Source organism: Aegilops tauschii, chromosome 5 (genome assembly GCF_002575655.3).
Source record: "Aegilops tauschii subsp. strangulata cultivar AL8/78 chromosome 5, Aet v6.0, whole genome shotgun sequence".
In the NCBI taxonomy this organism is placed as follows: domain Eukaryota; kingdom Viridiplantae; phylum Streptophyta; class Magnoliopsida; order Poales; family Poaceae; genus Aegilops; species Aegilops tauschii.
The window spans coordinates 465,096,626-465,111,230 of NC_053039.3; the positions used below are offsets into that span (position 1 = coordinate 465,096,626).

At 41.9% G+C, this 14,605-nt stretch overlaps 1 protein-coding gene across 1 annotated transcript; it reads left to right on the forward strand.

The window, feature by feature from the left end:
- The first annotated feature begins 11,289 nt into the window (after positions 1-11,289).
- On the forward strand, positions 11,290-11,745 carry LOC141023029 (protein FAR1-RELATED SEQUENCE 5-like). Its single transcript, XM_073499332.1, has one exon. It carries the CDS (start codon positions 11,290-11,292, stop codon positions 11,743-11,745), a length of 456 nt encoding a protein of 151 aa, XP_073355433.1.
- The last annotated feature ends 2,860 nt before the right edge of the window (positions 11,746-14,605 follow it).

Genomic DNA, 14,605 nt, shown 5'->3' on the forward strand with positions numbered 1-14,605 from the left:
GGTGCAATATGTTGATATGTTTTGTGACATCTGATTACTAACAAATAAATTACCCTTCTTCATTGGTCTCTCAATGTTGCTTATGAAGATTTTTCTAATAGATGCATCAACCACAAAGTTATGACCAAATCGGAATATAGGTTAATTACTTGTTAAACATACCTCTTCAAATATGTTGGGAGAGCATGATGGTAGTGTGACTTGAAAATTATCTTGCTCCGTCTTTGGATGGCTCCCCAGCGCCTTGTCATCATATTTTTCTTGATTCGGTGCATCATTGCTTTGAAGATCCTTGACAGCTGAACTTTGTTCGACTACTTGTCCTTGTCCTTGAGGCTTGTCAATTTCTATGGCACGAAACTCATAGGGCAGAAAGTAGGTTCCATTAACTTCAGAAAATCAAGCATGGTCGTTTTTCTATGCTTGCCATGCCCCTTCTAGATAATGCTTGCCTCTTTGGATTTGATGGACTCGGAATATATACTACTTGATTCGGCTTTTTCAACCAAAGCACTCTCATGTTCTGAATCATCCTCCTTTTCATGGATTCTACCAATTGGCAATGCTTATTTTATTTGAGCCAGTTCTTTTTCTGTTTGTTTCTGGCGGCGAGCGGCAACATTGGGTTTAAGTTTTTTTCTCAATTTCAGCCCACTCCGAATATGATTGCCCCCCAATGCTTTTAGATTCTTTCGGCAATGACACATGAGTGTTGCCGAAACTTTGCAATTGTGTAGGGGGTCTATAATATGGTATAGTACTAGGTGAAGGCATATGCATTGTTGTAAAATCATGTTTTTCCTCGCCAATTTTATCAATTGGGAAAGATTCATCTTCTTGCAAAACTCTAGCTTTTACTGCCGCATAATCAGGAAATAGCCCCTTTTCATGTTGTTCAAGGAAAAAAGCACAATTCCTCTTATTTTGGGCTAAACTCTTCAATGCGGCCACCACTACCTCATCTTCTACAATATTGGGCACAACCGCTTTTGTAAAATTTACATTTGTTCGGCTATGAACGGGAAGGTGTAAAGCCAAATTATGAACATCTACAGTTGTGTATGGTGCTGAAAAATTACTGACATGAGGTGTAGCATATGACGGTTGAGAGTAACTGGCCGAATAGCTAGTAGTATCATGGCCAATTCTCCCATCCATCGGCATGGTTGAACTAGTGTATTGCAAATTAGTTGCCGATGAATAAAAAGGTGAAACACTTTACCGCATGCTATTGGAAGTTCCTACACGAGGTGTTTCAACTTGATCGACCAAACTCATCATGTCGTTCATCGGCATAACAATTTGTGGGGTTGCCAATGCATGAGAGTTGGAGTACATATGGTGCATGTTACTAGTATCATAAGAAGTTGAAGCATGTAAATTACTTTGAATCGGCCTTTGCATGTAATTAGATGCATGCTTGAAAAAATAGGTTTGGTCGATAGAGTATACTCATTGAACGATCTAGTAACACTATATGAATTATTAGCATCTACAGTACGGAATAGGGTATTCATGTTACCTTTGTAGATTGCAAACGCTAGATGGCGATCTCTTCTTAGCAAGAACGGGCTGGAGACCATTCAAAACTTCGTCCCCAGCGGAGTCGCCAAAAAGTGTGTTCACACATGCACACGTCAACATGTACCCTAGACGTCGGGGGTGATGCACCGCAGCTCACGTCGAAGAAGACCCATCTGGAAGCGCGGTACGCCAGCAATCCGGCGGGCGCTTTTGAGGACCCAAAACCCCACACGCCCGGGAGGGACCCCGTCAGGGCGTGCGGCGGCTATGGGCTGCCCTAGGTCGATCTGATCGCCCCTAGGGCCTTGAGATTCGCCGCCCTGCAACAAGAAGAAAGAACGAAGAACAAGAAGAAGAAGAACTAGGGTTAAGGAGAAAAGATAAAAGGTAAAAAGTTGTAGATGAATTGATCGATTGTGTGTTGTTCAATCGGCCATCACCCTTTAGGTATATAAGAGGTGGCTGGACTTCCCGTGCAAGGAAAAGGCTTGGATCCACGTCCAAAACCCTAATCAAATTCGGATGGTTTTGTCCGAACTTTACAAAATTGTTTGATTTAAAATTGGCTGCACTTCGGATGGAAACGAGCACAAAAGCAATTTTGACTGTCTCGATGAGACAAACAACTTTCATGTGGAACGCTTTTTGATCAGAGGCCATCTTGAGGGGGTATTTGGCTCTTTTCCGCAGTCTGCAGCAGAGAAATTTGAAACCCGGATGGTTGTCCCCGGAGTGTCCTGCCATCTACTGCAACGCATCTTGTACTGGTTGCAACTTTTGCATATGACCTCAGATTAAGACGATTCTTATACCAAAATCATCCGTTTCGACAAAATGAAGAACTTTCATGTTGATACTCTTTCCATCCGGGGCCATCTTAATTATGTTTATTTCATTTTATAATCTGATGTCAACACGGGTATCTTCAAAATCGTCATACTTTTTTGTCCGAGTTCCGCTTTGGACCATCTTTTTATCAACTTTGATCTTCTCTAAAAGGTCATCCAATGCTGACTTACAACCATAATTTTGACTTCATCTTGATATAACTTCAAGTTACTCTTTATGATTGTGCCACTTTTGAGCGTCAACACTCTTCATGATTGTGCCACTTTTGAGCGTCAACACATAGCATTGGTTTTCCTCGATTTTCCTTTCCTTTCCTTTTCAATTTTTCTTTTTCAGTTTTTCAAATGCATGAACATTTTCTCAAGCTCATGAACCATTTCCAGATTCCATCGAATTTTTCAATTTTATGTGAACTTTATTTTTCAAATTCTTATTTTTTTTCTAAATTATGAACTTTTCAAGTATTAAACCTTTTTAAGTTCGTGAGTTTATTTCCCGAATTTCACGGACGTTTTCCGTTTTTATTTTTCAAATTTGCAAATTTTTCCCTAAAAGTGAATGGTCAACTCTCTATGGTCAGCGATCTGCGGTTGACTGGTCAACGATTCGCTGATCCACCAGTCACTGAATTTGACGAAAACATAGATGGGCTGGCCCATAAGCATGCGCGGCGTGAGCGCCAGTTGGCTCAGCCGGCGGCAAAGGCGCTGTTTGCTTAAATTTAAGTAAGAAAACCATACTTTAATATGGAAATGTAAGAATGGAACAGAAAGAAAGAATCCGCAGTTTATTGTCAAATTGGCAGCAAAACGCACACGAGACGGCTTGACTGGGCCGGCCCATCGAACTGTACAGCGTGGCGAAAAAAGATAGCAAGAATCGAGGCGATGTGAGGACTTGAACAGGTAACCTGCCGCTTGCGATTGCGACCTCATAGCCACTTGACCAGGCATCCTGATTTAAATTGAAGCGCAGAACTTAATGAACTGACGCTAGCATAGAACCGGGCTGCTGTACTTTAGCGAATTTGAATCAGGTACTCTAGCGAACTAGAATAATTTACTGCGGTGATAGTTTTTGTTTGAAAAAAAGAGTACTTTTTTTAAAGTGTATACTTTGGAATTGTGCAAGCATTTTTAAAATTTACGAACAAATTGTTGGCAACGGGAATATATGTTTCGAATATATGAACAAATTGTGAAACCGCGAACATTTTTAAATGTTTTGAACAAATATTTAGAAACATAGAACATTTCATGAAATTCCGAACAAAAATTCATGACTACGAACATTTTTAGAATCTATAGACAAAAATGGAAAGTTCCACTTTTCATCATATTCCCAAAAATTGGAACAGCGAACATATTTAAAATTTTGACCAAATTTTGAAACTGTGAATATTTTTAGAATTGTGAACAAATGTTAAAAGAACAGGAAATGTTTTTGAATTTGTAAACAAAATTTTAAAATTGCAAACACGAGAACATTTTTTGAAACACAAACATTTTTAAATTTTTTGAACAAACATTTGAAAAAATCAAACATTTCATGAAATTCCGAACAAAAATTCATGACTGCGAATTTTTTTAGAATTTATGAACAAAAAATAAAAAATGAAACTTGTCGTCAAATTCCCAAAAAAATTGGAACAACGAACATATTTAAAATTTTGATCAAATTTTGAACCCGTGAACATTTTTTGAATTGTGATTTTTTTAAAGAACAGGAACTATTTTTGAATTTGTGAAAAAAAATTTGAAAATGAAAACATATTTTGAAACACAAACATTTTTTTAAGTTGTGAATTTTTTTTAAAGGAGAACATTTTCTGAAATTGTGAACAATACTTGTAATTTTTTGAACAAAATAAACAGGAAAAACAAAAAAAGGGGAAAAGAGAAAAATAAAAGGGTCGTGCTACGCGCCCGTCGGCTGATGTTTTTAGAAGATCGGTCGGGTCGCGAGCCGTTCGATCTTGCAACAAAAGCTTTGTTTCGAAACATCAAGATCACAACATAGATTATGTTTCAGTAACACAGGCGATGTTGCAATCCGGTGAGCTCGCAGGCCAGGTGATGTTTCAGGAAACATCGGGAAGTTACAAACCGGCGAGCTCGCAGGCCCGGTGATGTTTCAGGAAACATCGGGAAGTTACAAACCGACGAGCTCTCAGCTCCAGCACCTCCAGGACACTCGCAATGTTTCAGAAACGTCGGAGATGTAGCAATCTGGCGAGCTTGCAGACCCGCGCCTGTGTAACATTAGTTATGTTTCAGAAGAAAAAAAGCAACACCGGGATGGTTGCAACGGCATAGACGGCCGGTGATGGTCGGGGCCAGTGTGAAGGAGATTGGCGGTGTCCATCCCAAGCATGGGAGCTCCGCATCGGCGCCATGGTTGTGGAGGTGGCCGCTGATGGTCGGGGCAGGCATGGAGGAGATCGACAACGGCCATGCCGAGCTTGGGAGCTCTGCAGCGGCTCCATGGTGGCGGAGGCGACGAACGGACGAGGACAGGGAGGAAGGGAGAGGGGTGGGACGACAACTAAGAGGGAGAAGGAAGAGGAGAGTGAAGAAGGTCAATGACCAAAGAAAGGGAACATGAGAGTTTGCTCACTGGCAGCGGCACCGACGCATCTGGCGGTGTGTGTCTCTCAGTCACCGCTGGGGGGATCCTAGTTCTGGCAAAAAACTAGTTGTTGCGGTGGGAGAAGATTGCAACAACACCTCAGTTATAAATCTGGGCTATGAAAAGAGGCGTCCGATTAAACACAGATCGATGGCCACGAAGGTGATTGATTCGCACAGAATGATCCGCCGATTGAACATAATATTTTCCTAAAACAAAATGGGGAGAATAAAAAATAATGAAAAGAAACATAAATAAAAAAGGAAAATAAACTTGGAAAAAGGAAATAAAAATGAAACAAAATAAAAAGTAAAAAAGAAACGTAATAAGGAAAATCGTAAAGAGAAATAAACAGAAAAACGAAAAAGAAGCAGGAAAAAAGAAAACAAAAAAGAAATATAACAAGAAAAAAGGAAAAACCGGTTCAGAAACCTTCTAGAAGGTTCCTAAAACCGGAAAAACCCTGGCCGAAAACCTGGAGAAAGGTTCCCAAAACCAGATCGCTGAAGCGATTAAACCGGCCGGCCCAAGTAGATTGGTCGCTCGATGTCCCTGCGCGAAACAAGGATAGTTTGACGCAGCGAGCGTCCATTCGAAATCACTAATTAAGGAGTACTCGTTGCAAAGAACACTCCACCTTCCCAGGTCACGACAAGTGGCGCACATGCAGCGCGCTACTTGTCGCAACATGGGAGTTTTCCCTTTTTCGTAGATCCGTTTATTCAAAACGTTTTATCTCTTAAACCGTGCGTTCAAATCTCAAACCGTTTTCACCATAGGATTCCTCGCGTCGAGATCTTCAAAACTAGATCCCATGTTGATAGGTTTTGACAAACTTTTTTTTCATGGAAAACCGGACGAAAAAACCAGACCGGGAGCACGGTTTTTTCCCTTTCTGAAAGAAGCACGCCCGTGCCTCTCGCGAAATCACAACCGTGCCTCTCGTGTAAGCAAAACCGTGACTCTCGTGGAAGGAAAAAGAAAACAGAAAACGTGTTTTTTTCCTTTCCGAAAGAGGCACGCCCGTGACTCTCGCGAAAGCACAACCGTGCCTCTGGCGAAATCAAAACCGTGACTCTCGTGAAAGAAAAAAAACAGAAAACACGTATTATTTTCCTTTCCGAGAGGCACGGCCGTGACTCTCGCGAAAGCACAACCGTGACTCTCGCGGAAGCAAAACCGTGACTCTCGCGAAAGAAAAAAAACAAAAAACGCGTTTTGTTTTTCCCTTTTCGAGAGGCACGTCCGTGACTCTCGCGAAAGCACAACCGTGCCTCTCGCGGAAGAAAAACCGTAACTTTTCGCGAAAGAAAAAAAAAACAGAAAACGCATTTTTTGTTTCCGAAAGGCACGACCGTGATTTTCGCTAAAGCACAACCGTACCTCTCGCGGAAGAAAAACCGTGACTTTTCGCGAAAGAAAAAAACCGCGTTTTTTCGTGTAAAATTTTGTTTTCTTTGAAAAGCTAAGGAAGACCGGGAAAAAACCAAAACGTCAAAAAAACCCAGAAAAAACAATTTAAAAAGCCAAAAACGCGTGCGAAAAAATAAAAAAAAAAATCTGAAGGGAGCGTCCAGAGCGCAACACATGGTGAATGGCTGAGAGTGCGTCAAGTGGCGCTGATCGTTGCGAGGCTTCCAAAGTAGCGCTCGTTAACTAGTTACTACTCTCGCGTCCGTTAGGGAATTCCCTAGTTGCTCCCGCGTCCGTACGCGAGTGATGTTGGGCCGGTTTGGGGACATAAGCAGCGACTACCTGTTGCGCAATCGTTTCGCCATTATTAAAAAAACGAACTGGGCTTAAAGTCGTCGTTTGTTTGTTGGCCCTGGCATCCTCGAGAAACTGCCTGCTTCCCTGGAAAAAAAGAGAGAGAGAAACTGCCTGCTGCTTCGGTTTCCTCATGATACAACACACCTGAAATCTTAAAAGTGCACGCGCATTTTTTTGTAGAAATGGGTGGCTGGCTTGTTATTCATATGTGTGTCTTTTTTTGTCAGCTAATGAATATTTTTGTTAGCATTAAATGCGTATAGACTAGTCTGAAAAACAGATTCACGCACATTTATTTTGGCTTTTTAAAATTCTAAAAAGTCATATCTTTTAAACTACACGTCGGAATGCAGATCCATTTTCACCCTTGGATTCATCGCGATGAGATCTTCGAAACTAGATCCCGCATGGGTATGTTTCGACGAAATTTTTTTATGCCAACTTTGGTGCTATATGGTGCAACTAAAGTACTGTATTGTGCAACTTTAGTACTACATGGTGCAACTTTTTTTAAAACCAACTTTGCTACTACATGGCTTGTAATTTTGTCTAGTTGCGCACACATTGATGTTTAGTTGGCTTATAATGTAGTCTAGTTGGACACACATTGATGTTTAGTTGCCAGAAGGACTAGTTGCACACACATATGCTCAGTTGACTTGTAATTTAGTCTACTTGCACACATATTGATGTTTAGTTGGCAGGACACTAGTTGCACACACGTATGCGCAATTGACGCGGCAATGTAGTCTAGTTGCACACACATTGATATTTAGTTGGCAGGACTAGTTACACATATATGCTCAGTTGGCGCGGCAATGTAGTCTAGTTACACACACATTGATATTTAGTTGACAGGACTATTGGCACACACATTTGCTCAGTTGGCGCGGCAATGTAGTCTAGTTACACACACATTGATGTTTAGTTGGCAGAAGAACTATTGGCACACACATATGCTCAGTTGGTGCGGCATGTAGTCTAGTTGCACACATATTGATGTTTAGTTGGCAGGAAGACTAGTTCGTCGAAACATCCCCATGTGGGATCTACTTTTGAAGAGCACGTCGCGAGGGTTTCAAGGGTAAAAACGGATCTGAATTTTGACACGCGGATTGAAAGTTATGTCTTTTTAAAATTTTAAAATCACAAAATAAAATGCCAACAAACACATGCACATGCATATGCATGCACAGGAGGAGATGCATATGCTGGCATTTTATACGTAGTAGGAAAAGGAACTACTAGATGACTATTTTAATTTAAGGACGTGGATCGCTGGCGCACATGCGCCCGGTAGCTGGACCGAGCGCTCTCCTAGAAAAGGAAGGAGCGGCCCGCGTGCGATCAGACAGCCAAAAAGGGAAAGGATCCCCCCCGCGCGCGAAACCGACCAATCCAAGCCCGCGCGAATCACGGGTGGATCGCGCGCGTGCCCCGATCACACCTGGTCCCCCCGGCCCCCCGCTTCCTCGCACCCGTCGTCCCCAAGCTTCGGTCCCCGTCCCCTCCCTGCACCCCCGCCCACGCTCCCCTTGCAGACGCCTCACGCAACCCCCTCCTCCCTTTTCCTTGAAGGACAAGCCCACGCACGGGTCCCCTTCTTTCTTCCTCTAAATAAGATCTGCCCCATCTATGGCGTCTTGAAGAACAAAGCCGGCGCACGAACACCTCCTTCCTCCTCCTTGCTCCAAAAATCAGATCTGGAGAGAAAACCCAGACCTACCTCCCCCCAAAAAGGTAAGCACCACCTCCACCCGACTCCTCTCTCTTCCCTACTCAACCACCCCTGCCTTTCCCTGCTTGAACATCAACTAGTCCAGTTTTTAGTTCGTTCTTTTGATCTGGTGAAAAAGCAACTTGTAGACCACTTTTAGCCAACCCTATGTATGGCATGCATCTTGAGCAACTGTTATGATACAAAAAAGCAACACCAGTACAAAAATAGGGCAACTCTAGTGGGAAACAAAATGCAGGACCATTGCGCATTTTTGCGGGTGCATTGCAAGACCAAAACATAATTTCTCTATATTGTATGCATTGAAACCTGCGTGGCTTTCTTTCCTATCCTAGTATAAGGTGCTTGGGGTTCATGAGCAACCCTGATCAGGAAAAACCCTGACAACTCGAACAGTTAACTGAAGCAACTATGTTTATTTTCGAAGCAACTCTGGTAAAAAAAGAGTTGTGCAAGCGTAGCTGTTCAAAAATTCCAGAGTTGCCTCTACCAGATGTGAGAACATGGCAACTCTAGTACTAAAACACATGCAACTTCCCTATGCACTAAAGCATGAACTATCAAGAACATAAAAACTCATGTTATAAGCAGAGGTAGAAAGTATTAACTTGCATGTGTTAACACACAACTTTTGGCATATCAATATGGTTCTCGCTAAAAAAGACACAAACGACAAACGCACAAAACAAAGGACACGTCATAAACACATTCAAACAATCCCACACTAAGATACTTTGCTACATTCCATATGGTCTCACTAAAAAAATAAAAAAGACATAAACTACACCAAATGATAGGCCTCCTGCTCCTGGTAAGCTCTCTGTCAGATATGCACATTGTTTCCCATCGTCAAAAGTTGTAATCTGCTACTGAAAAAAAGGCACAAATGAATCAGCGCATGTCATGTAAAAACAAAATCTTTGATGCTGTATATGTGTGTCATACTGGTAGAAACATAAAACATATCAGAAACAAGGAACTTTTGAGAAAAAAGAAGATAGGAATTGCCTCTGTTTAAATTTATAGGTGCCCAAACAAGTGTTTATAGTTGCTCCTTTATATTCTACAACTAGTTTGTTCAAAAAGGTCATGCATGCTTTTGTGGTGGGCTAACACACAATTTGTTGCAGGTTGATTGTTCATGATGATTGATCTGAATGAACCACCGCTTGACGTAGAGTCCATCAACATTTCAGTCGAGTTGGGTGCACCCTTCTTACATGCAGGGGATGAGCAAGAGCATCAACATTTGGAGGAGGAGGTTGGTGAGTCTCCTGACCCCAACGTTGGCTCCACCACTGCTCATGTCCCGGACAATCGTGTTGCCGCTCCCCCACCTATGGTTGCTCCTGCTAATGCTTTAGTTCATGAGGCACATGAGTTGGAAGACGAAGAAGCTGGATCACAGCCACAACAACCTTATGTTGGCATGCGATTCGACACATTAGAGGATGCGAGGGAAGACTACAATTGCTACGCTTTGATGGAGGGCTTTTCAATCAAGTCAAATACATCTTACAGGTCGGCCTACACAGGTGTGCTGGAAAAACAGCAATTCTGCTATAACAAGTTCCGCAAACCAGTAGAGAGGGTTGGGATTCCGGATGTTCCCTCGTCAAGTAAAGACACTACATGCCCGAGTTCGCCTGAACAAGATGTTGAAGAGGATGTCGAGGAACACACTTTCAAGAAGAAGAGGAAACGTGAAACTGTGAAGCAAACAAAATGCCGTGCTAAGATGGTGGTGAAGCTTAAAGATGACAGATGGGAGGTTATCACTTTTATTGCAGATCACAACCATCCACTGGTTGAGAAGCCATCGCTTTCGAAATACCTCCGTTCTCACCAAGGAATCCTGCCGGAACAGAAAAAATTACTGACTCACCTAAACGACTGCAACTTGACAGCAGGTACAACTCACATTGGATTAAGTCTTTTTACCACAGAACTGTTACTTATTCCTGCATCAAGTACTTTGACCTGAGCCAACTATGCTCATTTTTTATGCAACTATGTTCATTTTTTGTGCAACTCTGGTATAAGCTACCAGAGTTGGATTACTTTCCTATCCTAGTATAAGCTGCTTAGGATTCATGGGCAACCCTGATCAGGGAAAAAACTGGCAACTTGAATAGTAAACTGAGGCAACTATGTTCATTTTCTGTGCAATTCTCAAGATAAAATTAAAAAAGACATCACCCAGCAGAAACAAAACTTGGTGGGATACAGGCTTGGTTCTTGTTCTACTTATGCATAATTGTTACTTTATGTTATCTATAAAAAACATGTTGCTCGTGCATTGTGGTTAGTTAGTCCTGAAAAACACAAGTTTTTGTTTTTTTATGGCAGGAAAGATGATGATGTTAATGTCATCATACTACGGCTCGGAGTTGATTGTTCTGTACACAGCTAAAGCCATCCATAACCACTGTTCGAAGCTCAACGCCCCAACTAAAGACATTGACATTGAAGAAATACTAAACTTCTTTTGCAAGATGATGGAAAACGACCTAGGATTTTTCTTTAAATGCAAGACAGATGCGGAAGGCAGGACAGAAAACTTGTTTTGGGTGGATGGTGCGGCACGGAAAGCATACGCGGAGGCTTATCATGATTGCGTGTCATTTGATGCAACTTATCTCACGAACATGTACAATATGCCGTTTGCCCCCTTCATTGGCATCAACAGACATGGGCAGTCAATTATGCTTGGGTGTGGATTTGTCCGGCAGGAACTAGCCTCAAGATATGACTAGTTGTTTGATGCTTTCCTAGAAGCAATGGATGGTTTGGCTCCGGACAACATCATCACGGACCAAGATGTTGCTATGGCACAATCTATCAAGAGGAAGTTCCCGGCAACGATTCACCGTTGCTGTCGTTGGCATATAATGAAGAAAGCACAAGAGAAGCTTGGCCCTGTGTTGGCTAGGAACCCGGATTTGGTAAAAGACTTCAATGAATGCATTGACTTCAGTTTCACCCCAGATGAGTTTGAAAGGAAATGGGCTGCACTTCAATTGAAATATGAAGGTCTTATGCATGGTCACTTTGAGAAACTCTATGAAGACCGGGCTACATGGGTGCCGTGTTACTTGAAATTCAGGTTCTTCCCTTTCCTTCAGTCAACGCAACGCAGCGAAGGGTTCAATGTTGTGTTGAAGCGCTATGTGAACCCACACAAGTCAATTCTTAACTTCGTCAAGCAATATGAGAAGATTCAGACATACTCGTGAGGGAGGTGCTACCTCTTGAGCACTCTGTTGGTTTTCCCTTGAAGAGGAAAGGGTGATGCAGTAAAGTAGCGTAACTATTTCCCTCAGTTTTTGAGAACCAAGGTATCAATTCAGTAGGAGATCACGCTCGAGTCCCACGCACCTACACAAACAAATAAGAACCTCGCAACCAACGCGATAAAGGGGTTGTCAATCCCTTCACGGTCACTTACGAGAGTGAGATCTGATAGATATGATAAGATAATATTTTTGGTATTTTTATGATAAAGAAAAATAAAGATGCAAAGTAAAATAAATGGCAATAAAAATAGCTAAGTGTTGGAAGATTAATATGATGGAAGATAGACCCGGGGGCCATAGGTTTCACTAGTGGCTTCTCTCAAGAGCATAAGTATTACGGTGGGTAAACGAATTACTGTCGAGAAATTGATAGAATTGAGCATATTTATGAGTATATCTAGGTATGATCATGTATATAGGCATCACGTCCGTGACAAGTAGACCGAAACGATTCTGCATCTACTACTATTACTCCACACATCGACCGCTATCCAGCATGCATCTAGACTATTAAGTTCATAAGAACAGAGTAATGCTTTAAGTAAGATGACATGACGTAGAGGGATAAACTCATGCAATATGATATAAACCCCATCTTTTTATCCTTGATGGCAACAATACAATACGTGCCTTGCTGCCCCTGCTGTCACTGGGAAAGGACACCGCAAGATTGAACCCAAAGCTAAGCACTTCTCCCATTGCAAGAAAGATCAATCTAGTAGGCCAAACCAAACTGATAATTCGAAGAGACTTGCAAAGATAACCAATCATACATAAAAGAATTCAGAGGAGATTCAAATTTTGTTCATAGATAATCTTGATCATAAACCCACAATTCATCGGATCTCGACAAACACACCGCAAAAGAAGATTACATCGAATAGATCTCCAAGAAGACCGAGGAGAACTTTGTATTGAGATCCAAAGAGAGAGAAGAAGCCATCTAGCTAATAACTATGGACCCGAAGGTCTGAGGTAAACTACTCACACATCATCGGAGAGGCTATGGTGTTCATGTAGAAGCCCTCCGTGATCGATGCCCCCTCCGGTGGAGCGCCGGAAAAGGCCCCAAGATGGGATCTCACGGGTACAGAAGGTTGCGGCGGTGGAAATAGGGTTTTGGCTCCATATCTGATGTTTCCAGGGTACATGGGTATATATAGGAGGAAGAAGTACGTCGGTGGAGCAACGAGGGGCCCACGAGGGTGGAGGGCGCGCCCCCCTGCCTCGTGCCTTCCTCGTTGATTGCTTTACGTAGACTCCAAGTCCTCTGGATCACGTTTGTTCCGAAAATCATGTTCTCGGAGGTTTCATTCCGTTTGGACTCCGTTTGATATCCTTTTCCTTCGAAACACTGAAATAGGCAAAAAAAACAGCAATTTCGGCTGGGCCTCCGGTTAATAGGTTAGTCCCAAAAATAATATAAAGGTGTATAAAAAAGCCCATTAAACATCCAAAACAGAATATAATATAGCATGGAACAATCAAAAATTATAGATACGTTGGAGACGTATCAAGCATCCCCAAGCTTAATTCCTGCTCGTCCTCGAGTAGGTAAATGATAAAAACAGAATTTTTGATGTGGAATGCTACTTTGCATAATTTTCAATGTAGTTCTCTTATTTGTGGTATGAATATTCAGATCCGAAAGATTCAAGACAAAAGTTGAATATTGACATAAAAATAATAATACTTCAAGCATACTAACTAAGCAATTATGTCTTCTCAAAATAACATGGCCAAAGAAAGTTATCCCTACAAAATCATATAGTCTGGCTATGCTCTATCTTCCCCACACAAAATGTTTAAATCATGCATAACCCCGATGACAAGCCAAGCAATTGTTTCATACTTTTGGTGTTCTCAAACTTTTTCAATCTTCACGCAATACATGAGCATGAGCGATGGACATAGCACTATATGTGGGATAGAATGGTGGTTGTGGAGAAGACAAAAAAGGAGAAGATAGTCTCACATCAACTAGGCGTATCAACGGGCTATGGAGATGTCCATCAATAGATATCAATGTGAGTGAGTAGGGATTGCCATGCAACGGATGCATTAGAGCTATAAGTATATGAAAGCTCAACAGAAGAAACTAAGTGGGTGTGCATCCAACTCGCTTGCTCATGAAGACTTAGGGCATTTTGAGGAAGCCCATCATTGGAATATACAAGCCAAGTTCTATAATGAAAAATTCCCACTAGTATATGAAGGTGATATCATAGGAGACTCTCTATCATGAAGATCATGGTGCTACTTTGAAACACAAGTGTGGAAAAAGGATAGTAGCCTTGTCCCTTCTCTCTTTTTCTCTCATTTTTTTATTTGGGCCTTTTCTCTCTTTTTTATGGCCTTTTTTTAATTTTCGTCCGGAGTCTCATCCCGACTTGTGGGGGAATCATAGTCTCCATCATCCTTTCCTCACTTGGGACAATGCTCTAATAATGATGATCATCACACTTTTATTTACTTTACAACTCAAGAATTACAACTCAATACTTAGAACAAAATATGACTCTATGTGAATGCCTTCGGCGGTGTACCGGGATATGCAATGAATCAAGAGTGACATGTATGAAAGAATTATGAATGGTGGCTTTGCCACAAATACGATGTCAACTACATGATCATGCAAAGCAATATGACAATGATGGAGCGTGTCATAGTAAACGGAACGGTGGTAAGTTGCATGGCAATATATCTCGGAATGGCTATGGAAATGCCATGATAGGTAGGTATGGTGGCTGTTTTGAGGAAGGTATATGGTGGGTGTATGATACCGGCGAAAAGGTGCGCG

Excerpts from the sequence above, each read along its gene's own strand:
- LOC141023029 (XM_073499332.1), top strand. The coding sequence starts at position 11,290 with ATGGATGGTTTGGCTCCGGACAACATCATCACGGACCAAGATGTTGCT.